This window comes from Mauremys reevesii, linkage group 1 (assembly GCF_016161935.1).
Source record: "Mauremys reevesii isolate NIE-2019 linkage group 1, ASM1616193v1, whole genome shotgun sequence".
In the NCBI taxonomy this organism is placed as follows: domain Eukaryota; kingdom Metazoa; phylum Chordata; order Testudines; family Geoemydidae; genus Mauremys; species Mauremys reevesii.
Genome location: NC_052623.1, coordinates 49,609,737 through 49,636,059, shown reverse-complemented (window position 1 = coordinate 49,636,059; position 26,323 = coordinate 49,609,737). Strand labels below are relative to the sequence as shown.

The 26,323-nt window shown below is 43.7% G+C and overlaps 1 protein-coding gene and 1 long non-coding RNA gene across 7 annotated transcripts in view; one reads left to right on the top strand and one right to left on the bottom strand.

The window, feature by feature from the left end:
• Positions 1 to 4,217: 4,217 nt before the first annotated feature.
• LOC120402300 overlaps positions 4,218 to 26,323 on the bottom strand; it is a 134,039-nt gene continuing 111,933 nt past the window's right edge. The window contains exon 4 of the long non-coding RNA XR_005597128.1: positions 4,218 to 4,314. This is a non-coding gene — a long non-coding RNA (uncharacterized LOC120402300). The remainder of the gene's footprint in view (positions 4,315 to 26,323) is intronic.
• The window catches only part of USP12 (ubiquitin specific peptidase 12), a 112,067-nt gene continuing 99,557 nt past the window's right edge, over positions 13,814 to 26,323 (top strand). For 3 of the 6 annotated variants that reach the window (XM_039532813.1, XM_039532804.1, XM_039532780.1), the window contains exon 1: positions 13,816 to 14,088. In XM_039532813.1, the coding sequence (XP_039388747.1) occupies positions 14,041 to 14,088 (48 nt within the window). In that variant the 5' untranslated portion in view covers positions 13,816 to 14,040. Of the gene's footprint in view, positions 14,089 to 26,323 lie in introns of all 6 variants that reach the window. The other 3 variants (XM_039532789.1, XM_039532820.1, XM_039532795.1) reach the window with 2 other exon arrangements.

Genomic DNA, 26,323 nt, shown 5'->3' with positions numbered 1-26,323 from the left:
TGAAATGTTTGTTCTGAACAAGATGAAATGGAAAATTTGTTGCATAAATGATCCAAGCAATCTTTTCATCTTTAGAATCTTGCAGGAATTTGCTGGTCCTGATTACAAACTCATCTATGGTTTTACTGGATAAGAAAGAAAGTCTGTTAGTTTTTGTTTTTTGATACAGGAAATTTACTTCATAATGTATGTTAGTTGTAGCACTGCTAGTGGTACCAACAGATGTCTCTGAAGTTGTAGACATTGCAGATGATGGATGTTCAAAACGCCTTATGTCTAAGCTGGACTCTGAAACAAAATGGTTAAAAAAGTCACTCTCTAACTCACTGACTGTTACTCGTCCTCTGCTTTAAAAAAATGAGATTGTTAATCAACTATTCCTCCTGTTGCTGGCTGAACAGGGGCTAATTAGGTGCCTTTGCACTGGCACCCTGCTACAGGTCACCAGTACAAAAGTTTAAGAACCACTGTCCTAGGTGCTCTTGATGAAGTTGAATGTCTTGTTCACCTTGCACCAGAGTTAATCAGAATTCTGTTGTGTTCCTCTGGCCAGCTAGCAGCACACTTGATGCAGGATGACTTCTTAGTGCTGGTCATATTAATACACATGAGGGTTAACTGTGATTCCAGTTGAGCAGTCTCCATGGACATGAAGGGATAAATGCTGAGCAGCTGCATTTGAACCAGGAAATTGCTTCTGGTTCCGGGGAAGTGAGTGGGAAGTTTTGGGATGGAAGGACTGGGAAACAAAGCCCAGGGATTTGTGAGATAATGTTGCTGGACTTGCCAGTCCTGAGTCTGGAAACCCAAACTTGAGATGCATCCATGTTGCAAAATGCCTGGGCTTTCACCTGCATCATATAAGAACGTAAACATAAGAATGGCCATACTGGGTCAGACCAATGGTCCATCTAGCCCAATATCCTGTCTTCCAACAGTGGCTAATGTCAGGTGCTTCAGAGGGAATGAACAGAGCAGGCAATCATTGAGTGATCCATCCCCTATTATCCACTCCCAGCTTCTTGGCAGGCAGAGGCTATGGACACCCAGGGCATGGGGTTGCATCCTTGACCATCTTGGCTAAAAACCATTGATGGACCTATCCTCCATGAATTGATCTAGTTCTTTTTTGAACCCTGTTATACTTTTGGCCTTCACAACATCCCCTGGCAAGGAGTTCCACAGGTTGACTGTGCATTGTGTGAAAAAGTACTTCCTTTTGTTTGTTTTAAACCTGCTGCCTATTAATTTCATTGGGTAACCCCTGGTTCTTGTGTTATGTGAAGGAGTAAATAACACTCCCTTATCCACTTTCTCCACACCTTTCATGATTTTATAGACCTCTATCATATCCCCTTTAGTCATCTCTTTTCCAAGCTGAAAAGTCCCAGTCTTTTTAAACTCTGCTCATATGGACACTGTTCCATACCCTTAATTATTTTTGTTGCCTTTCTTTGTACCTTTTCGAATTCTAAGTATCTTTTTTGAGATGGGGTGAACTGAACTGTACACAGTATTCAAAATGTGGGGGTACCAGGGATTTATATAGCGGCATTATGATATTTTCTGTTTTATCTATCCCTTTCCTAATAGTTCTTAACATTGTTAGCTTTTTTGACTGCCACTGCACATTGAGCAGATGTTTTCAGAGAACTACCCACAATATCTCTTTCTTGAGTGGTAACAGCTAGTTAGGCCCCATTATTTTGTATGTATAGTTGGGATTATGTTTTCCAGTGTGCATTACTCTACAGTCACAGCGGGATTCCGGCTCTGACCCACACCCCTACCAGGGTTTGCACACCTGAGTCCTTAGGGATTCCTGACTCAAATCAAATTTACTTCTGTGTGGACAGATGGGAGGGCTTGGACTTAAACCTGAGTAAGAGCCTGGGCTTAATGTGCTATGCAGACATACCCTTATGCAGACATAGTCCAGAGTCCCACCTTCCAAAATGAAGGGTGACTTTTGGTCTCTGAAGCTATACCCAGTATTGACAACTTGAATTATTAAAAGATCATAAACCAGATTTCAAAATATCATAAGATTGGCTTTACAATACTTATATCTTAAAATACATTGAGTTCTTCTTATTTGTCTTCTAGATTTTTGAAACCTTAGGGTGTGCTCAGACTATGTTTTCAAGCTTTGGACTGCAACAATATGATCTAGAAACTTATTTTTAAAAATGAATGAAAGATGAAATTCTCAAATAATAATCACTTGTATCTAGTAACTGGGACTTTAAGTAAAACATCGGTTATCAGAAGACTTGCAATAAAATAGTGAGAATTGGCCACACTCTGACATACCTCTTCTTTTCGCTACGACAGTTGCTCTACACAAAGATGTAGGGCTGAGAGAGAGAAAGTACTAATGGTGGATTAAAAAGAAGTAAAAGTGAGAATCAATAAAGGACAGTGGTCTGTCCCTTGAGCCCTGTGTGCCTCAGTTTTTCTATCTGTGAAACGGGGATGATAATGCTCGCTTACCTCACTGGCAGTTGTAATTGATTAATTCTTCAGTGCCTACAGAGTGCCGTGAAATCCCTTTAATGGAAGGCATTCTAATGTAAATGTTAATACTATGAAATTTCTGTCCCAAATCCTGAGGTCCTTACACCACATTCTCATTAACAGTATTGCCAATCCCAAGCCTTTAAAAATCAAGAGTCCGGTCACTAGAAACCATGAGACTGGCTTAAAAATCATGTAATTTAAAAAAAAAATGTGTGGGTTCTTTTCTTTTGTTTTCTAGTGTCATTGCCTTCAGGGTTCACATTTTCAAGCTTTTCTCAGCAACCAGGAGGACTAGAAGCATATTTGTGGTTTTTTTTAATTAAAGTGGAGATTCTCAAATAATTCTAAGAATTAAACTGGAGGCTTTAAGAAAAGCAACAAATATTGAGACTGGCAAGAAAATCATGAGAGCTGGCATCATGACTTTGGTCTAAATAAGGACTCAATAAAACCTAAGCAAGAATTTCAAGATTTGCCCCTTCTCTCACACATGAGCCCTGGGTCTCAGCAACACTCTTCTCAGTGAATGTACTCCTTAGTGGTGAGTTCATAGTTATCAGACATGTATGTGGCTATTTAAAAAAACAAAATTATAAGTATAACCAGATGGGGCTATTAAACCAGCTGGCCATCTGCAAGTACATCAGGGAAGCTACTAATTTTCCAGGGTAGAAATCTTCCAAGAGAGTGAATCAAAATGATTGTACTTTTTTGTTGACAACAAAGACAGCAGTGTTTAAGGACTGATTGCCACCCGCATATGAACAATAGCTTTACAATCAGCCAAAGAACAAAATATGGCTAACAGTGACATATGTTTCAATCACAGCAAAAATAATAAACATTAGCACCGTGTGAGACATATCAGAAATCAATGGTAAGCATTCTTTAATTACTTTACTTGCGAAGTTCTTTCCAATATTTTCTGTGCTCCCATTGATCAATTTACCAATGTATAAATGCTTACTATTTTGCATGGTACTTTGCTAATTTCTATTCTGCTTCCTTTAGACCTAACTGTTGTAGGGAACTGGTTGCCTCAAGGGACTGGAATAGTGTAAAACAACATTTTACATGTAGGTTGCCAGTTCAAACGTAATGACTGGAAGTTATTACATGATAGCTGTTGGGTAGCCTATTTGAAATGAGTTGTTACTCTAGTTCTTACAGAGCAGAACCCACACCGCAAAAACCATCACAATTGACACCTTTGTTTGCTGCTCTGGAAGGAAGCAAAAGGGCCAAACAGTCCTGGGCTTCATCATCCCTTCCCGTCCACTCCACCCCAGCAGCAGTTCTTCTAAATTAGGGCTGAAGTTCATTGGAAGGATTTGAGTGGAAAAGATGTCCTGTCACTGGCTTCTGCTATGCTTGTGCTGAGGATAAACAGAGGATGTTGGTCTCCAGAGCTGTTAATCTGACACTCGTAATAAGGACCAAATTCCTTCATAAAACACAAGAGGGTACTGTAACTGAAACTGGTGCTTTTAATACTTTAAGTAGACAACATTATATACTATGTACCTAGGGTCCTCTTTTTCCAATGAGCTCTGCACAAGCCCCTGCACCTGTGCAGACCAGAACCCCGTTAAAGAAAACTGGGCTCCACAGGGAGGCAAGGTCCATTCATGTAGAGATCATTGCAAGATCAGGGCCTGGGTTTTTATATTGTTCTTATCACTGTAGTATATGAGCACCTCTTTTCATAATGATATCCATTCTTATATGCGTACACTGAATCCCTCAAGAAATATGATCTCCTTCGTAGCCAGCTCTCCATCTTCTTTTAGCTGTCTAAAGACAAAAAGCAGTAATGATTTAAAAATCTATTGTTCTGTTATTCTTAACTCCAAATTCCTATTTTCATTTTTTATTGGACACATTTTCTCTTTAGCCTTTTGTCTACTGCTGATATATTTGACAAAAAATTGTTAGCTGAAATACTCTTTGCAGTTCAATATTCAGTAACCTTTTTCTCTCAGGACCCATATGTAAATCCATGGTAGAGATCATTCTCAAATTGAGGGATCGCCAATCAATCACATGAGGACAGAACAAAAGGGAAGTTCCTTATTAACTGTTTACCGTTTGAGAATTACCTTAAATAAATGCTTCAGGTGGTCTAAGAGAGTCTGTAAAATCCATTAACTGATATCATTTCTTTCAATCATCAAATAACCTAACTATGTATACGCTGGTTCACAATGGGATAAGATAAAGTAGCACAATTACAGGATTCAGAGAGGGTTATTGAGGATAGTGAGATGACATTTCTTAAATGTCAACTGAGAACTCTTAAACAAGAGAAGGAGTAACAAGTTTTTAACAATGGGACTTTTATAGATTCCAAAGTATAGGAAAGAAGAAAGGCTCTTATCCTCTAAACAGAGAGACTACACTAAAAACATCCTTCTTTGCTCAAATCTCATCTAGTTTTTCTTTATTTGGCAAAGGATCTGGTTATTTCCCCCCTGCTCCTATAACTACTGTAAATAGTTATAAACTATTTTAATTTTCTTCTCCTTCAGGTGTTAAGATTATGGAGATAAAACTGACTTAGAATTGTACTTGAATGACTCCTGATGAATTAGGAGGTAGGTACACAGTTGCTGCCTTTGGACTAATCTCAATGTACTATATGTAAGGGGACTGTTGCCCCCTTACTAACATTCAGTGGGGGTGTTTTGGCTGCTAGCTCCCAGCACTAAAAGGGGAGGGATTGATGGCAAATCAGGACCCTGAGACTGACAGTCCCCAGGAACAATGGCAAGAGGCCAGTGCTCCAGGTCAGCCTGATTGACAGGGCAGGCCGGCTAATCAGGGAGACAGAAGGCCAGTGTGGGTCCCGTCCTCCGTGTGTGAGCAGGAATGTGCCGGAGTCAGGCGGGTGGGGCGAGCTAAGGAGGAAGCAGGGGCCCAAGCTGAGCTGGAGAACAGAGCCAGGCCAGATCCAGAGGCCAGAGCTGCAGCCAGAGAGCCAGAGGCACAGCCCCAGAGAGCAGATCCTGTGCTGGGAGCGGAGCTGCAGCCAGAGAGCCAGAGGCACAGCCCAGGAGAGCAGATCCTGTGCTGGGAGAGCTGCAGCCAGAGAGCCAGAGTGTGGTGAGCAACTGGGGCCAGCCAAGGGGGAACCTGGGTAAAGGGCCCAGCGCGAAAGACACTCCAGCCAAGGGTCCATGCAGGCCAGGCTGGGAGGGGGACTTAACCTGCCGGGGGGGGCACTGGAAAAAGAAGATCCACACCCCAAAGCCCGGAGGTGTGTGGTCACCACCATTTCAAGTGTCCCACCCACAGCATCCCTGCAGCACAGCCAGGGCCTGAGAAGGAGGCCTGGGGCCTACAAGGAACAGACTGCAAAGTGCTTTGATGTCCAGAGACATTGTTTGAATGTTCCTGCCACAGAGCAGGGTGATGTGTTTCCTGTAACGTTCCCCATTTATTCTTATTCTTTTCTTTAAATTGATTGTTAAGTAAACAACTTGTATTTGCTTTAAATTGTATGGAATAATCAGTGGGTCAGGAGGTGCCCAGTGAGAGAGAGGTACCCCGGGGGGGGACCTTAGCCCCCCTCCCTAGGTGGCCACAGCAGTTGGGGTTGAGCCCCCCCAGGAATCTGGGCCCAGTCTTGTTGGGGCTACGAGAACTCTGCCAAACAGGAGAGTCCTCAAGGGGAGGAGAGCTGGGGGTAAAAGGAGTGGGGAGGACTCACCTCCTCCTTTCGCTCCACCACTTCACACAGAAGAAGCAAGAAAAGTTCAGTACAACCACGGGACCATTCCCCCGCTTACATATATATAAAATGATAACACAAAAACACTGTGCTTGGTGTCAGGTAAAGTAGATTTACCAATAATATACTTAACACAGAACCTAAAAAGCAAAGAAATTAAAATTTAAGGAAACCGACAGTATATACCCTCTGTTCCTCCACTCAAGGACACACACCTGACCAATAGCGCAATGAGCGTACAACACAAATGCACCCCCACCTGTGCCTATGTCTTCACTGCCAAAAGAGGTGTGTTTTTACAGTGAGATAGCTAATGCACGTTAGTTATCTTGCTGTAAAATCCTAGTGAAGCCAAGGCTCTATATATGAGAAGAGCAATATCCTTCCCAACCCTACCAAGGGAGACCTCCCTCCCCTGCATTCCCTGAGGCTTCAGAGGGGTTAATTCAGGGGTTCTCAAACTTTTGTCCTGGTGACCCTTTCACATAGCAAACCTCTGATGCGACCCCCCCTTTTATAAATTGAAAACACTTTTTTATATATTTAACACTATTATAAATGCTGGAGGCAAAGCGGGGTTTGAGATGGAGGCTGACAGCTCACGACCCCCAGTGATAACCTCGTGACCCCCTGAGGGGTCCTGACCTCCAGTTTGAGAACCCCTGGATTAATTTAATGTTAGCACCCTGTGTCCATTCACATGCATGTGCTATTTTGAGCATAGTTTTGACAACATAGGCTCATCCCAGATTCTGGAACAAGTTCAAATGCTCAGTTTGTGGAGTATGTACATAAGCTATAGTAAAGAAAAACCCACAGTAACCATCTCCAGTTTGTGAGGGAGCACATGGAGCCAGTCTCTAGGAAACAGATAAATGCATGGAGATTAAGTCCATTAATGGCTATTAGCCAGGATGGGTAAGGAATGGTGTCCCTAGCCTCTGTTTCTCAGAGAGTGGAGATGGATGGCAGGAGCGAGATCACTTGATCATTACCACCTGATAGGTTCACTCCCTCTGGGGCACTTGGCATTGGCCATTGTCAGTAGACAGGATACTGGGCAGGATGGCCTTTGGTTTGACCCAGTATGGCTGCTCTTATGTTCTAAGCTAAATGAACCCAAAGTTATGGAGACAGTTATGAGTCAAGGAAGCCAGCAGAGTATCAGAAACCTGGAAAAATCTCTCCCTGGATGGGCTCAGGTGTTTGGTTACAAGCTGAGATGGTTCAAAAGTTTTGGATTTTTTTTTTAAGCAGAATTTTTTTATTGTTTCTTTAAACAATCAAATACAGCAAGCAGCAAATATTTGGCCACACACTTCTGAAACCTCAAACCATATCCGGGTTTTGGCAGACTAATTTCAGCTTTTCAGTTAAAAAAAACACAACAAATTTTGAAGGAAAGCAGACATTGTCCGTGATTTTTCTCTGCTTTTTAAAAACCCCTAGTTTTCGCTCCAGAAAAAGTTTTGATGGAAAATATTTGTCCAACCCTTTTAATGAGCTTTATGCCTTTTAGCACTAGATGATGCTGAGAACCGGTGATACCTTGTAAAGAAGTTTTCTCAAAACCGGGTTTGTGCTGAAATGCGGAAAGTTTATTTTTTCCAGGGGCGCCTGTGGAGGGGAGCAAGTGGGGCAATTTGCCGTGGGCCCCGCAAGGGCCCCCAGGAGAATATAGTATTGCAATTTTTTTATAGAAGGGGCCCCCAAAATTTCTTTGCCCCAGGCCCCCTGAATTATCTGGGTGGCCCTGGATGGGACCGTCTAGTTGCAGGAAAACAAGCTCAGGGCTCCCACTAATTCTGCATTATGGTCAGTTGTATAATTATTTCATTATATATTACAATAATAATAGAAATAAAAGTACAAAAATAAATGTAATGCGCTTGAATCGTCCCAAAACCATCCCACAGGTCCATGGAATTTTTTTTTCTACGAAACCGGTCCCTGGTGCCAAAAAGTTTGGGGACCACTGAGCTAGAGAGCCAGGAAAGGTGGCCACTGGAAGGATCACTTAATTATAACACGATCCTTCAATTACTCCTGTTTTGTCAGTGAACAGGTAGCTTCTGAAGCTGTTTGTATGGAGAGCTCTTGTAAAAATCCCCCATCATATGCCCCAGAGCTGCACTGGGAGGAGAACTGTCCGCGGGGACGTCTGTCTCTGTTGGGCTCACGCAATCTGAACTTATTGACTGTGCAGCAAGATAAGATGCATCGTGGTAATAGGAAATAATGGCCTTGGTGTGTGTGTGTGTATACCAGCGTGAGTGACTGTTACCGGAAGACGCCCAGAGTACCCTGTGAAGCGAAAGCTCGTGACCAGGACTACTCTAATGCAAGCCCGGTAACTAGTAGATCTTTAGGAGATCTGACCCACGGTGGGCTGACTCGGCCTGGCATTGTCCGGTGAGGAAGCTACCTGGGTCTAGGAGTGTGTGAACCCATCTTCCCTCCCCCCCTTTCTTTCTGTGTGGGCTACTGACAGTCTGATCATCTCACTGGAAGCAATCAGAGTAAGCGGCGCCGTCTCCCAGAGACTAGCCGACGCTCTTTGCTGAAGGGAGGTGTAGGAGAGTCGTGGTCATCCTCGTTAGTCTCTCCTGTGTGAGTACCCTGTAGGGAGAGATCCTTAGTTTATGAGCCGCTAGCGCGGATAGGGCACCCTCCCTGTGTATGTGAGTGGAAAATGGGTAAGGGACGGTTCAGCAAGAAAAGCAGGATCGGGCCCAGGCGGGCAGGCAACAGACAGAGAGATTGGAAAACAGGTTGGAAACTTTTGAGGGTGTAGTGGAAGGAAGGAGTAAGTAAGTATAAGCATGGGGATTTCAAATACCCAGGAGGATATTTGGAATGGTGATTTGAATTGGTAAGTGATTTAAGCAAGTGATTTAAGGGAAAGTGAAGAATTAACTCTGTAGTTGCTGGAGGGAACAGCAGTTGAACCTTGTAAAAATGCTAAAGAGAAAAATTCTTGGTGTCTTTGAAATGTTTGTAAATAAATTCAGGCAAAGAAATTATTAGATTGCAATTATTTGGCTATAAACAATTTAGTTGAATTATCTAAAGAATGTATACAGTGCTATGTAATTGAAATTTTATTAGGCTCTAAGGCACTATAAGTGGTGATGTTTTCTTTCAGTGTTTAAAAGCAGGAGTTAAAAGTAAAAAGCAAGCCAGAAAGCATCTGTATTAATGCAAATTATCTAACTGATAAGGTAGAAGCCACTGAAACCTGGGCTGCCTATGAAACACATACAAGAAAATATGGGGTAATTCCCCTGTTTTGCCTGAAATCAACAAGGGTATTTGTATATTTTAAGCAATGATTGACTGCCCAGAAGGGGTAGACCTCTGTTTTTGTCTTTCAGATAATCAGAAAAAAACTGATGCCAGCTGAACAGCATTCAACGTACCATGCATTTACTAGCACAGTAAAAATTATGTTTTGTGTTCTATGTTCTGTCTTGTGGTGTTTGTCTTGTGGCCAGAATTGTTGTATTTAATATTTTCATGGGATGGTCTGGTTTGAAATCAAGCGGAAGGGTTGGATTGGAATGCAGATACTTGTTTTGTTCAACTTAGAATACAAAGTGTTTGGATACATCAGAAAAATGTGATATACTAAAGTCTAGTACATTTCCTTAAGTAAGAGAAAGAAACTTCATTGGCCAAATCTTTTAATTGAAAATTGTTATTAAAATTTGCATACTAACAGTCTTTGGAAGCAAGGACATGAAAAGTTAACCCACTCCCCATATTGTACATGGAATCCTTCTGACTACCTCAGATTTCTAGCCAGAGGGCTGGGGATGGTGGGAAGCTATTGGACTAGAGGTTGTATTGAATAAACTCATCAAAGTTGGTGTGCCTGTCCTGGTTTGTTGTTCCAAAGCTCTGCAATAAGGTTATTTTAGTAGAAGGGTATATGTGGCATACATTAAATAATAAGACTAATGTACTGTATAAGGCAATGTGTATGTGTTCATTGTTAACAAAAGGTGTATAAGTAAAAAGTAAAAGTTTCCTTTGTAGGTTAAAAAAAAAAGAGCCAAGAAGGGAAAAGGAAAAAGAACGAGTTAACTGAGAAAAAATAGTTAACATGCTCAGTCTAAGAATAAGGCGCTGGCCCCATTCAAGGACACTGCTCACAGCTAAGACTTGGCTAACAACCAAGAAAAGGGGGGCTTAAATTTGCCCACGCAGTTATGAGATTTGCCAGGCACTAATGAAATGTGTTAGGTTTCTTTTTTCACAGGTAAAGAAGCGCTACCCAAAGACCCTAGGAGCCCTGCCACTCCTTGGAACCAGGAGACTGGATCAATGTAAAGGTCCACCAACGAAAGACTGCTTTGGCTTCATGCTGGAAAGGCCCTTATTAAGTCCTGCTGACTACTGACACCGCTGTGAAGTGCCAAAGACTGACTGCCTGGACCCATGATTCTTACTGCAAAAAGACCCCTCCACCTCAGGAGGATTCTCCTACTGATGATTAGCCTATTCCTTTTTCTAGTTTTACTGTGCCTTCTGGACAGCAGGGAAAAAGGACAAGGTGACGTGCTAGTTAACCTCTCCCTTGTCCACTGACAGATCTACTGTGCCTTTGAACTTTTCTAGAAGAAACACTCACTCCACTGACATTGTCAAAGTCCAGGAATTCCTGACCAGAAAGGACATTGAGAACTGACCCTGGTGAAAAAAACCCAAGGAATTATACACTGGCAGGAAGAAACTTGTGGGACCCATGCTTGGGAATGTGGTATTGATTGGATTTTGGGGTTTATTCTACAGGCTGTGCCCTGTGTTTTGGATAAATCCTTCAGTATGTATTGCCCTCCCTAATTGGATTTTAAATGACATTGCCCTTATCCAGTTTTCAGATCACTTTTACATACCCAGATTGCTCACAAGGGGCTGCCATTAGATTAGCACAACAGAGATCCTGGGTTATTTCCTCTGGAAGAAGAGGGACCTGACCAGATCCCTGTGGGCTGAGGCCAATAATGCAGCAGCCATTTGGAATATTCATAAAAGCCAAGAACATGATCAGAAATTGGGCCAACTAGAAAAGGCCACTAGCCTTATTTCTGAAGCTCAGCTATCCCAAGTACAGGCTGGAGTTGGTGAGTTACATGTCATTTCCACCCTTAGTTCTATGACCCAGAAGTTACTGACAGAGATGGTATTGAATATCACTGAGGCTGGGAAGGCATTGCAGTGGGATCTAGTATGTTTAGAAATTCAGGATTTCCTGAATGACCAGCTGATGGCCATTTGGAGTGATCTTGAGCACCAGACTTGGCCCACTGCCCTTACAGACACATCAGGAGTACCATCTGATCTGTGGTCATGAAGACATACTTGGACACTTTCTGGATGGGAGTGTGGACATTCACAGTGCTCCTTCCAAGCATATGGACAGGTTAGGGTGGGTGTGGGCTCCCACATACCAAATCCTGCCGGGTCCATGGGAAGGATAAATGTGGGACTAAATACCCCCTCATTAATAACCCCAGCTCCCTAGAGCTTAATTGCTTTTTGGCCTCAAAGTTTGAGAAAACTCAGCCAAAAGGTTTGTTGAGTATTCTCAAAGGGGGGAGTTGTTGGTGTCACTAGGCATGACTCTAGGTAACTCAGGAGGGTGGAAAACCATAAGTGTCAATGAAGCCTTCCTGTATTAGGCCTGAATGAACTAAAGTCATTCCATGTCTGACCAAAGCCTTTCCATGTTTGAACTTTAATCGACCTAACAAGCTAGCAACAGAGAATGGAATGTGTAACAGCTAGTTATCAGGTGCAACCCCACTCACACCAGTACTAGGAAATAATAATGAGGCCTGCTTGCTCCTGGCTAAGGGGCAAAATAACAGATCAAAGAGAGCAGGACAAGATAACAGTTCACAGAAGAGTTACTAACAAGCTAAAGTGGTTGTTGCCAAGTATGACTTAATTGCTTAATGTAATTGCTATTGCAAAGTGTATTTGCTGCATGGGAATGGAAGGTGGGGAGAAAGGGTGAGTGGGGGGGATAGAAGAGGCTTAGTTAAAGTTACGTATAAAAAAGAGAAAAGCTGCTTGTAGCTGGGTGCTTGATTTGAGACGTGTCTGTCTCCGAGCATCCTGCTTTGAGATCTCAAATAAACTTTGTCTGCTTCTCCACCTTGGTGTGTTTATTGGAGCGAAGCACACAGGGCAACAAACCATTGTTGCTGTCCTCGGGCATTCTGTGCTGGCAACAGAGCCATTAGATGGGACAGAACCCCCACACCCAGGAGGTGTGTGGATTACACTATGCAGGTGTAACCCCACCCATGTCAATGGCATTACAGCTGTTTGAAGTAACACAGTGGCAAATCAGGCTCCTGTTTGTGAATGGCACCACAATGTTTTACCAGTTCTGGAGCTTTGTGAGTGTTTAATAGTGGCAGGGCAGGGCCATGGCACTGACTCCCCAGCTTTCCTGACTGTATGCGCTTTGGGGCAGGGCCGCCCAGAGAGGGGGGGGGCAAGAGGGGCAATTTGCCCCAGGCCCCGAGCCCCACAGGGGCCCCCACCAGAGTTTTTTGGGGCTCCTGGAGCGGGGTCCTTCACTCGCTCCGGGGGGCCCGGAAAACTCTTGCAGGGCCGGGCGCAGGAGCTTCTTCTGCTCCCGGTCTTCGCTGGCGGGGGGTCCTTCCGCTCCGGGGCGGAAGGACCCCCTGCTGGCGAATTACCGCCGAAGACGGAGTGGGACCCGCCGCCGAAGTTCAGCTCGGTAATTCAGTGGTAATTCAGCTTCGGTGGTAATTCGGCAGCGGGGGGCCCTTCCCTTCCGGGACCCGCCGCCGAAGTGCCCCGAAGACCTGCGGCGTGGGCTCCCCTCCGCCGAATTACTGCCAAAGACCGGGCTGCACTTCGACGGCGGGTCCGGCTTCGGCGGTAATTCGGCGGCGGGGGGGGGGGGCCGCCCTGGGTCTTCGGGGCACTTCAGCGGTGGGTCCCAGAACAGAAACCCCCCGCCACCGAAGACCCCGGGCCCCCGGAATCCTCTGGGCGGCCCTGCTTTGGGGTGTTGTTCTCAATGCGGGGCTCCTGGACTCCAGGGTTTGCCTACCACTCTCTCCTGTGAGGAGAATTACGATTCTGCCCCCCATGTCCCCAAGCAAGGAAGAGGCAGCAAACAGCAAGAGCCAGCCACTGATGAGGCTCCATGGGCCCCTGCTTTGTAAGCCAGGCATATGCTTTCTGGACACCGGGTGCCTGACTTCGGCCAGGTGCGGCAGGCCACTGCTGCCACATGCTGCGCTGCCAGCCTGCATGTGGGCCCGCTCCTCCAGGTGTGGGCGGTGGAGGGGCCCAGTCCAGCGGGGGCAGCTGGGCTGCTGGGGAGGGGGCTGACTGGCACACTGGAGCTACGGCCCGGAGAGAGCCCACGTGGCGCCGCTACACCCCGGGGGAGCCAATGTGGGGCGGTGCTCCAGCCCGGTGCTGGGAACCGCTTAGAGTGGGCGGCGCAAAGGCCCGAGAGGAAGCAGAGGGCAGGCGTTGGGCGGCGCTAGGCCGGGAGCGGCGCTAGGGCCCAGAGGGAGCCGGCGTAAGGCGGGGTGGGCTCGCGAGCTGTGCCCGCGCGCGGGGCGGGGTGTGTGTGAGGGTCTCGCGCTCTAGACTCTGCCTCGCTTAGAGCCGCGCGCCCGGCGGTTGGGGCGGCGGGTCTGGCGCGCGGGGTACGTGTCCCGCTGCAGCGGCTGGTGGGGGCTGCCCCCTCCCCGGCTCGGCGCTGTGAGTGGGCGGAAGATGGCGCTGGGCGGATGGAAATCCTAATGACGGTCTCCAAAATCGCCTCTATCTGTACCATGGTGAGTGAGGGGGCGGCCGGGCACCCGCGGGACCTGTGGGGGAGGGAGGGAGGTGATATGGGGGGCCGGGCGCTGGGTGTGAGGGGGAGCCCCCTGGCGAGGCGGGCTCGAGGGGGCGGGTTCTGGGGCGCCTGTGCATGCTTCGGGGGAGGGGGTGGCGTGTGAGCCGGGCACTGAATCGGGGGGTGGGTTTGGAATTGGGACGGAAGGTAGCGCGTGCGCTACGGGGGCCCTGCAGCAACGCGCGCGCGCGTGTTAGGAAAGGGCGTGAGGGGGGCGCTTCCTTCTCTTGCAAACAGGTGACACGGGTTACGGGGGTTCGAAAACCAGGCTCCTCGGAGCGGTGCTTCCTCTCTGCCTGGGTTTTGTGTGTTCATGTAGAAGAGTGTGCCACTCGCCGTGGGAGGGAATCAAAAACTGGGTGTAGTTAATCGGCTTTAGAGAATGCAGCATTGAGGCAAGCACTAATGGCGATGGGGGTGGGGAAGCGTAATATGGACATATGGTGAAACTTGATTTAATAACCACACAGGAAACTAGGAATCATTAGTTAACCAGTAGAGAGAAGTCTTTGTCAAAATTGTACTGGAAATCTTGCAGATGCTTTAAAATATTTGCTCAAGCTGGTTTTTATTGAGTATAGGATTTCTAGAGATCTTGATTCCCCCCCCCCCAACTCCACATCATAATTTTTTGTCAGCAGTAGTTAGTACATAGTGCCTCACTAATGTTGTGTGGGCTTGGTTGTCATGTCACACTGGCAATCTGGTGCACCCTTGGTTACCCTTAAAAGCTGCATTAGTATCCAGTGTAGTTAGTCTTGTGCAATATGACACATGTACTGGTATGTAGTCTGGACTGTTTGCATTGGTTCAAGTCCTGATGGGAATACATCTTTGTGTTTATTTTTAATTGGACTTCATCCATAATTATTTGTGAAGAAAGAGTTATGAGCACACTAATTGGTGTAATAGAACTTTTCTATCTCTAACTAAAAAAAAATTATGAATTTAGTGCTCTTTGAGAGTGCTGAACTTTGAGACCAAGCTATCCTCTAACTTGTAGAAATAGTCTCTTCTCAGAGATAAATATATCGGAAGGACAGAACAGGTCAGGCAGGGGGAGGAGTGGCACTATATGTGAAAGAAAATGTAGATTCAAATGAAGTAAAAATCTTAAGCAAATCCACATGTTCCATAGAATCTCTATGGATAGAAATGTCATGCTCTAATAAAAATATAACATTAGGGATCTATTATCGACCACCTGACCAGGACAGTGATAGTAATGATGAAATGCTAAGGGAAATTAGAGAAGCTCCCAAAATTAAGAACCCAATAATAGTGGGGGATTTCAATTATCCCCATATTGACTGGGATAATTTCACTTCAGGACGAAATGCAGAGATAAAATTTCTCGATACTTTAAATGACTGCTTCATGGAGCAGCTGGTACGGGAACCCACAAGGGGAGAGGCAACTCTAGATTTAATCCTGAGTGGAGCGCAGGAGCTGGTCCAAGAGATAACTATAGCAGGACCGCTTGGAAATAGTGACCATAATACAATAGCATTCAACATCCCTGTGATGGGAAGAACACCTCAACAGCCCAACACTGTGGCATTTAATTTCAAAAGGGGGAACTATACAAAAATGAGGGGGTTAGTTAAACAAAAGTTAAAAGGTATAGTGACTAAAGTGAAATCCCTGCAAGTTGCATGGGCCCTTTTTAAAGACACCATAATAGAGGCCCAACTTCAATGTATACCGCAAATTAAGAAACATAGTAAAAGAACTAAAAAAGAGCCACCGTGGCTTAACAACCATATAAAAGAAGCAGTGAGAGATAAAAAGACTTCCTTTAAAAAGTGGAAGTCAAATCCTAGTGAGGCAAATAGAAAGGAGCACAAACACTGCCAACTTAAGTGCAAGAGTGTAATAAGAAAAGCCAAAGAGGAGTTTGAAGAACGGCTAGCCAAAAACTCCAAAGGTAATAACAAAATGTTTTTTAAGTACATCAGAAGCAGGAAGCCTGCTAAACAACCAGTGGGGCCCCTTGACGATCGAAATACAAAAGGAGCGCTTAAAGATGATAAAGTCATTGCGGAGAAACTAAATGGATTCTTTGCTTCAGTCTTCACGGCTGAGGATGTTAGGGAGATTCCCAAACCTGAGCTGGCTTTTGTAGGTGACAAATCTGAGGAACTGTCACAGATTGAAGTGTCACTAGAGGAGGTTTTGGAATTAATTGATAAACTCAACATTAACAAGTCACTGGGACCAGATGGCATTCACCCAAGAGTTCTGAAAGAACTCAAATGTGAAGTTGCAGAACTATTAACTAAGGTTTGTAACCTGTCCTTTAAATCGGCTTTGGTACCCAGTGACTGGAAGTTAGCTAATGTAATGCCAATATTTAAAAAGGGCTCTAAAGGTGATCCCAACAATTACAGACCGGTAAGTCTAACGTCGGTACCGGGCAAATTAGTCGAAATAATAGTTAAAAATAAAATTGTCAGACACATAGAAAAACACAAACTGTTGAGCAGTAGTCAACATGGTTTCTGTAAAGGGAAGTCGTGTCTTACTAATCTGTTAGAGTTCTTTGAAGGGGACAACAAACATGTGGACAAGGGGGATCCAGTGGACATAGTGTACTTAGATTTCCAGAAAGCCTTTGACGAGGTCCCTCACCAAAGGCTCTTATGTAAATTAAGCTGTCATGGGATAAAAGGGAAGGTCCTTTCATGGATTGAGAACTGGTTAAAAGACAGGGAACAAAGGGTAGGAATAAATGGTAAATTCTCAGAATGGAGAGGGGTAACTAGTGGTGTTCCCCAAGGGTCGGTCCTAGGACCAATCCTATTCAATTTATTCATAAATGATCTGGAGAAAGGGGTAAACAGTGAGGTGGCAAAGTTTGCAGATGATACTAAACTGCTCAAGATAGTTAAGACCAAAGCAGATTGTGAAGAACTTCAAAAAGATCTAAAAAAACTAAGTGATTGGGCAACAAAATGGCAAATGAAATTGAATGTGGATAAATGTAAAGTAATGCACATTGGAAAAAATAACCCCAACTATACATACAATATGATGGGGGCTAATTTAGCTACAACGAGTCAGGAAAAAGATCTTGGAGTCATCGTGGATAGTTCTCTGAAGATGTCCACGCAGTGTGCAGAGGCGGTCAAAAAAGCAAACAGGATGTTAGGAATGATTAAAAAGGGGATAGAGAATAAGACTGAGAATATATGATTGCCCTTATATAAATCCATGGTACGCTCACATCTCGAATACTGTGTACAGATGTGGTCTCCTCACCTCAAAAAAGATATTCTAGCACTAGAAAAGGTTCAGAAAAGGGGCAACTAAAATGATTAGGGGTTTGGAGAGGGTCCCATATGAGGAAAGATTAAAGAGGCTAGGACTCTTCAGCTTGGAAAAGAGGACACTAAGGGGGGATATGATAGAGGTATATAAAATCATGAGTTATGTTGAGAAAGTGGATTAGAAAAAGTTATTTACTTATTCCCATAATACAAGAACTAGGGGTCACCAAATGAAATTAATAGGCAGCAGGTTTAAAAAAAATAAAAGGAAGTTCTTCTTCACGCAGCGCACAGTCAACTTGTAGAACTCCTTACATGAGGAGGTTGTGAAGGCTAGGACTATAACAATGTTTAAAAGGGAACTGGATAAATTCATGGTGGCTAAGTCCATAAATGGCTATTAGCCAGGATGGGTAAGGAATGGTGTCCCTAGCCTCTGTTTGTCAGAGGATGGAGATGGATGGCAGGAGAGAGATCACTTGATCATTGCCTGTTAGGTTCACTCCCTCTGGGGCACCTGGCATTAGCCACTGTCGGTAGACAGATACTGGGCTAGATGGCCCTTTGGTCTGACCCGGTATGGCCATTCTTATGTTCTTATGAGATGAGGCACGTTGGCAGACCATTGTAGGAAATCTTGCATTCCACTCTTCTGTAAAACTGTAATATGAATGGAGGAGCTATATACACATCTCCTTTTGAGAGCACAAAAATGTGAATTTAGAAGTTAGAGACAGCAGAAGTCGGGAGAGACCTATTGGATCATTCCCTACAGTACTTTCTCTAGGCTTTTTTCTCTGTCTAGTTATAAACTTCTCAAGCAGTGGGGCTTCCTCCACTTCCCATGGGAGACTGTTCTGCAGTTTTTATGAATTTCTGTATTATTGTCTTAATATATCAAGCAAAAGTTTCAAAGGAGGCCCAAACTATTCTAAATAAATTACTTTCTATAGCTATGTCAGCTAAAATTGCCATTAACGGTTGCTAGTCTACTGTAGTGACAGATATTTGTGGTATGAGAGAGCACCCAAAGTTCTTTCAGGTAAGCTACTGAACAGTCATCAGGTATGGGTTGGATCTCAACAAGTGATGTAGGAGAGGACTCTACATTCTGTGTTGTCACCTAAATCATTTTGTTTCAGTTAAATCTCATGATGAACTAAAATATATGTCTATATATAACTAAGACATTTTTACATCGGGTACATATTATGTTCATGAGTTAATAAACCATAAGACTGATGTGCTTTGGGATAAAGCTGTTATAAAATTTAAAATGAATTTCGAAATGTCTGTGCTTTATTAGGATCTTGGGCTAGGACAGCTAGATGAAGATACACATTTTAAACCTGCTGTGTTTAAATTTACTGGTAATCTAGGATCTTATTTACAATCATAGTGTAAATTAATGCACACATTATGCTGAAGCTTGTCCCAACAGTATAGTTATAATGCTGAGATAAAAGTCCTTAGTTTAAGTGGTGTTTTAATTTTCTTACAAAACAAAGATTTAAAAGTATTCAAAATTTACATTTACAATTTGACTCTTTCATGTTGCTTGATGAAAATTGGGTTGATACAGAGAGAATAAGGGATAAAGGAGTTAAGGAGAGCTGGCTGTTTCTCAGTGGGACAGTAGTGAAGGCATAGTTGCAAACTATTCCGATGTGGAGGTAGAATAGGAAAAACTACGAGGAGTCCTTGTGGCACCTTAGAGACTAACAAATTTTATTTGGGCATAAGCTTTCATGGGCTAAACCCCACTTCATCGGATACATGGAGTGGAACATACAAGTGTTTTTGTTGAAGAATTGCCACTTTTAAATCTGTTATTGAGTGACCAGGCAGATTGAAGTGTTCTCCTTCTGGTTTTTGAATGTTATAATTCCTGATGTCAGATTTGTGTCCATTTATTCTTTTGTGTAGAGACTGTTCGGTTTGGACAATATAGGTGGCAGAGGTGCATTACTGGCACATGATGGCATATATCATCACATTGGTACATGTGCAGGTGAATGAGGCCCTGATGGTGTGGCTGATGTGGTTAGGTTCTATGATGGTGTCCCTTGAACAGATATGCAGACAGAGTTGGCACCAGGGTTTGTTGCAGGGTTTGGTTCCTGGGTTAGTGTTTTTGTTGTGTGGTGTGTAGGTCCTGGTGTGTATTTGCTTCAGGTTGGGGTACTGTCTGTAAGCGAGGACTGGCCTGTCTCCCACGGTCTGTGAGGGTGAGGGATCATCCTTCAGGATAGGTTGTAGATCCTTGATGATGCGCTGGAGAGGTTTTAGTTGGGGGCTGTAGATGACGGCGTTCTGTTACTTTCTTTGTTGGGCCTGTCTTGTAGTAGGTGACTTCTGGGTATCCTTCTGGCTCTGTCAGTCTGATTCTTCACTTCACCAGGTGGGTATTGTAGTTTTAAGATGAATTGATAGAGATCCTGTAGGTGTTTGTCTCTGTCTGGCGGATTGGAGCAAATGCAGTTGTATCTTAGAGCTTGGCTGTAGACAATGGATTGTGTGATGTGATCTGGATGAAAGCTGGAGGCAGAGCGGCGAACCGCGGCCAGTGGGAGCTGCGTTCGGATGAACTTGCGGATGTGGCAAGTAAACAAACCAGCCCGGCTCCAGGGGCTTTCCCCAAACAAGTGACGGCCCTAGTTTGAGAACCACTACTCTAGAGTACTTAAGGAGCTAGCCACAGTAATTTTGGAATTGTTAGTGATTATCTTTGAGAACTCAGAGGACAGGTGAGGTCCCAGAGGACTGGAAAAGGGCAAACCTACTACTTATCTTTAAAAAGGGGGACAAAGAGGACCTGGGGAATCATAAATCAGTCAACTTAACTTCAATACCTGGAAAGATACTGGAATAAATATTAATCAGTTTGGAAGCAGCTAGAGGATAATAGGATTATAAGGAATAGTCAATATGGATTTGTCAAGAACAGGGTCACAAACCTAGTGGATATGGGGAAAGCAATAGATATGATATATCTTGATTTTAGTAAGGCTTTTGACACAGTTCCACATGACATTCTCATAAGATGACTAGGGAAATCTGGTCTAGATAAAATTACTATAAGGTGGGTGCACAAGTGGTTGAAAGATTGTACTCAAAGAATAGTTATCAATGGTCTGTTATCTAATTGGGAGGGCTTATCTAATGGGGTCCAACAGGAGTCAGCCCTGAGTGTGGTACTGTGATGCTTCCCAAGAGCATCCAGAATTGTGAAGCACCTTGCTTCCACCTGCCCTTAGCATGAGGAAGTCTTGTCTGTGCCTGCTGTAGATCAGCTCCCTGACTCCAACATCCTCTAGCAACATGAGCACTAACTTCCAGGCCTCAGCAGACCTTGCTCTGTCCGTGAAGGTTAACGATAGGCACACCAAGCATCCCTTTTGAGCACCCAGCCCCTGGTTCACTGAACACTCTCAGAAGTCTCAGATTTGCTACTCTCAAAGGAATAGTACACACAAGTTTATTAGTTTTAATTCAGGATTGACACTTTTCTTAACAAACATTTAAACTTATTCTTGTTTTCAATATAAATATATCTATTACCAAAGAACAGAGATTTAGATGATAGAAAGTAAGAATATTGGAAACAAATGATTACATATAAAACAAAATCATAACACTCTTTCTAGAGTTGCAGTTTAACTCACAAGACATTCCTGTCTCCAGCAAGATAGCTTACCTTATGTCCTTTCCTCAGCATTTTCAACCAGAATGGCAGAGAACCCCCTTTGATAAGATCAAACCTGCTGGCACTTGTCTTTGTAGATTGAAGGATGCCAGGGCATCTCTCTGCACCCCAGATGGACCAGACCAGATCTTTTATCTTCACATGAAAGCAGGGTCTCTTCCCCCCCCCCCCGTTTACCTCTTCCTGGTAGTTTCCTTTTGAAGTCTCCGCAAGCTCTTCATTAGCATTTGACTCAGTATTCTAATAGGTTTCTGTAATAAGAAACACAATACACAATGGTCCACCAGAGAGATAAGTGTCTTCCACCTCCTGTTTGGACAAGTTTGTCTCAAGTCACCCAAAAGTAGTGTGCCCTGTCTTTATAAGGCCTACAGAATATAATTTTCAGCATGTATACTTCTTGCACATTTTCCATATCTACATATCATAAGAGACCTTACATGACCCCTTTTGGTGAACGCAAGGAATTCCAGTTCTCCTATGTATCTCTGTGCCGTCTGCCAGTTGGCAGCAAAAAGTTCATAGGTACTGTTCAGTAGTTTCATTAATTACTTGAATAATGGAGTGGAGAGTATGACTATAAAATTTGTGGATGATAACATGCTGGGTGGGGTCGCATGGAGTTTGGAAGAAAGGATTAGGATTCAGAATGACATTGGCGAATTGATCTGAAATCAACAAGATGAAATTTAGTAAGGACAAGTACAACACTTAGCTGTGCATTTGATTTTTCCTTCCTAACAAAATGGGGAATGCTGGTTAGGTGGTAGTACTGCTGGGAAGGATATGGGGGTTCTGGTGGAACACAAATTGGTTGAGCGTCAACAGCATGATGCAGCTGTGAAAAAGGCTAATATTCTGGGGTGTATCAACATGAATGTTGTATGTAAGACATGGGAGGTAATTGTCCTGCTCTGCTCGCCATTGGTGAGGCCTCAGATGGAGTACTGTGTCCAGCTCTGGGCTCCATGCGTTAGGAAAGATGGGGATACATTTGAGATAATTGAGAGGAAAGCAACAAAAATATTAGGTTGAGGAAACCTAATCTATGAGGAAAGGTTTAAAAAAAAATAAACATGTTTATTCTTGAGAAAAGAAGACTGAGAGGGGGACCTGACAAGTCTTCAAATATGTTAACAGCTGTTTGAAAGAGGACAGTGATTAGTTGTTCTCCATGTCCATTGAAGGTAGGATAAGGAGTAATGGGCATAAACTGCAGCAAGGAAGATTTAGGTTAGATATTAGGAAAAGCTTTGTAATTTTAAAGTTAGTTAACCACTGGCATAGGCTTCCAAGGGAGGAGATGGAATCCTTATGACTGGAGGTTTTTAAGTACAGGTTAGCTCAGGAGTAGGCAACCTGCGGCATGTGAGCTGATTTTCAGTGGCACTCACATTGCCCAGGTCCTGGCCACCGGTCTGGGGGGCTCTGCATTTTAATTTAATTTTAAATGAAGCTTCTTAAACATTTTAAAAACCGTATTTACTTTACATACAACAATAGTTTAATTATATATTATAGACTTATAGAAAGAGACCTTCTAGAAGCATTAAAATGTATTACCGGCATGCAAAACCTTAAATTAGAGTGAATAAATGAAGACTCGGCACACCACTTCTGAAAGGTTGCTGACCCCTGGGTTAGATAAACACCAGTCATGGATAGTCTAGGTCAGTGGTTCCCAAACTTTAACAGACTGCGAACCTCTTTCACTAAATTGTGAAATCTCGTGAACCCCCTCCTAAAAGTGAATATTTCCAGGGATTTAAGTTTAAATTTCCTCAGTGTGATGGATGCGCTTGCTTTGCTATGCATAGCTCTTGGAAGTCCGGAACCACTGGAGAAAGGTAAAGTCTCAGGTCTGGTTCGGCATCAAGTCTGTTTCTGTATTTGGTTTTCAGATGTGCATATGAGGAAAACGCTTTCTCGCCTAAGTATGTTATTGAAAATTGTAACAAAACTGCAGCAGCTTTTTCTGCAAGAAGGGGGTACTCGTTTCTTAAACTCAGCCAAAAGTTGATCAGTGACAGATTTCTGAAACTCCTTTTCAGTTTGTAATCACAGGAGATCTCAATCAATTTCTTTTTCCTCAGTGTTCAATATCTGTGTTGAGAAAGTGGTATCATCAAAAGGGTTGTGAATCCAGTCATTATTGCCTGACATAGCTGGAAAGTATTCCCTGAAAGTTGTGCAAAGTCCTTTTAGGTGTGCAGTTATATTGGTTTTAGTGCACTGATCCAACTGAAGTTTATGTTTTGCCAGGAAGTCATGAAGATTACTGAAACACTCAGTTTGATTGGTTTCCAAACAACTTTCCCAGAACTGCAACTTCTTTATCATGGATTCAGCTCGCTCTTGCACATTGAAAACTGTTAAATTGAGACCTTGAAGAGAGAAATTTAGGTCATTAATTCTTGAGAAAATATCTGCTAAATAAGCTAGGTTCTGGAGCCAGACATTATTTTCCATACAGCTGGCAAGGTGGAAAGGGTGGCTGTTGAAAAAAACTAGGATTTCCATTCTAAGCTCAAACAAGCGCACAAGGATTTTGCCCCATGAGAGCCATCTAACTTCAGTATGGGTCAACAGACAATTGTGTATACTACCCATTTCTTCACAAAGTACATGAAATATTCTGGAATTTGTTGGCTGTGATTTTATGAGATTCACCGTTTTCACTGCATTGTCCAGCACTTCCTTCAGTCCCTCAGGCATGCGTTTTGTTGCAAGGGCTTGTCTATGGATGCTGCAATGAGTCCAAGAGACTTTTGATGTAACCTTTTTGTTTGAGCTACAAATCCAGTATACTTCCCCGTCATTGATGTGGCCCTATCAGTGCAAATGCCTAGGCAATGAGACCAATCTATTTCTTTTTCTTGAAAATATGCATTAGTCAGATTGAAGATATCTTCTCCAGTTGTATGTTCTTCCAATGGTCGGCAAAACAAGTTGTCTTCAACCAGACCTTCATTCACATAACATACAAACAGTAGCAAAATAGCTAGATTAGCTACATCAGTTGATTCATCCAACTGTATAGAGTAATATGAACTATTTTTCACTCTCTGTACAATTGTGGTCTCTACATTATTTGACATGTCATTAATTCTTCGTGACAATGTATTATTGGACAAAGGTACCATGTCAGTCCTTTTTGCAGCCTTTTCTCCAAGCATGCAATGAACTACTTCTTTTATATATGGACCAATCAAGCTCTCTGCTATGGTATGGGCTTCTGATGCTTTTGCTACTCGGTAGCTCACGCGGTATGATGCTTCAAGTGCATTTTCATTCTCAATACTTGCTTTGGATATAAAGCTGGTAATGTCACTTTTCCTCTCAGCTAATTTTTGCTTGAAAAAATCAGCATGTTTGTTGAGGTGTGCAGGATGCCTGGTTTCTAAATGGCACCAAAGTAGAGAAGGTTTGAGGCTGCTGTTTGCTAGAACACCATCACAAATCTCACACAGTGGTTTTGGACGTTCTTAATCACCAATGCATGTAAAGCCATATTTTATATAATCATAATCATATTTTCTTTTCTTTGCAAGTGACTTTCAAGGACCATCATAATAATTAGACTTAGATTTTCTACAGTGTGGACTTGAGGAAACACTAGCTGATTCTTGCGTCTTTACACTTTCCTTTTTCAGCCACTTATCCATTGAACTTGTGTACAAAAGTTCTAATAAAAACAACAAAGAGAGACTAACAACCAAACAAACTAGAAAATGAGAAGATTCACTCAAGTATCACTGAAGCAAAACAGCACTCCAGAGAGAGTGACAATTACTGAGGCACCTTAACACTGCTACACGGGCTATAATTTGCTTCTGGCGGGTTTGGCTCAAAAACAGATTTTCTTCCGCCACGAGGTCTGTCCCTACGAGGGTGTCCTGCGAGGGACAAATTAGCTTGGACCACCTCCCACGTACAGCGTGGCCCCTGCTCGCTCTGCCTACCATAACATCTTCCCCTGTCTGACAAGGACAGGGGTCCAGGCTGCCACCTGCAGGCCTGGGAGTCTCAGCTGCCGCCCTGCCCATCAGAGGGTTCAGGCTACTGGCCCCGCGCCGGGGTCTGGGCTGCCGGCTCCTGCTTCTGGACCCTGTTGACCGTCCCGGTCAACTGAGCTCCACTGAGCTCGTGCTGCAGGTCCCGCTGACCACCAAGGCTTGGGCTGCCAGCCTCAAATGCCCAGCCCCGCTCTCCCTGGGGCTCGGGCTGTCTGCACTGCAACCAGGTCTCACCTGCTGCCTCCAATGTCCGGGGTTCTCTGGCCATCGTTAGAGAAATTTTTCTGGTGAACCCCCTGTAACGTTCTGCGAATCCCCAGGGGTTCGCGAACCTCAGTTTGGGAACCACTGGTCTAGGTTTAAGTGTCCTGCTTCAGTGCAAGGGACTGGATTTGATGACATATGAGACCATAAGAGTGGCAGTATTGGGTCAGACAAAAGGTCCATCTAGCCCGGTATCCTGTCTTCCAAGAGTGGCCAATGCCAGGTGCCCCAGAGGGAATGAACAGAACAGGTAATGATCAAGTGATCCATCCTCATTCCTAGCTTCTGGCAAACAGAGGATAGGGACACCATCCTTACCCATCCTGGCTAATAGCCATTGATGGACCTGTCTTCCATGAATTTTTCTAGTTCTTGAACCCTGTTAGTCTTGGCCTCTTGAGGTACCTTCCAGCCATACATGTTTATGATTCTATAATAAGACTTCTAAAATCTCCCCTTTTTGATTTTTTTTTTTCCCCCTCCACAATCTTCTCCCCTTTTTTCAGACCCCTGTAGTGAGCATTCTGGATCTGTGCTTTGCTGCTTGTGTACTGATTACCACAAGATTGCATCCAACAAACTGGGTATTCGCCCACGAAAGCTCATGCTCCAATACGTTTGTTAGTCTATAAGGTGCCACAGAACTCTTTGCCTCTTTTACAGATCCAGACTAACATGACTACTCCTCTGATATTTGCCACAAGATTAGTTATTTATAACTGATCTTGTATTTATAGGTAGTGTTTGTGTCATGATTTGTCACTCTTTCCCCATAATGGAAAAGAAATGTGCCAAGATGAACATGTTGTATTTAATAGTGATGATAAGATAGCTGTTTGGGGAAGGTGTGTGTGTCTCTCTCACTAACTCTTCACTCCCCGAAAAGATCCTGTAGCCTAGGGGGAAGTTGGGAAAGAG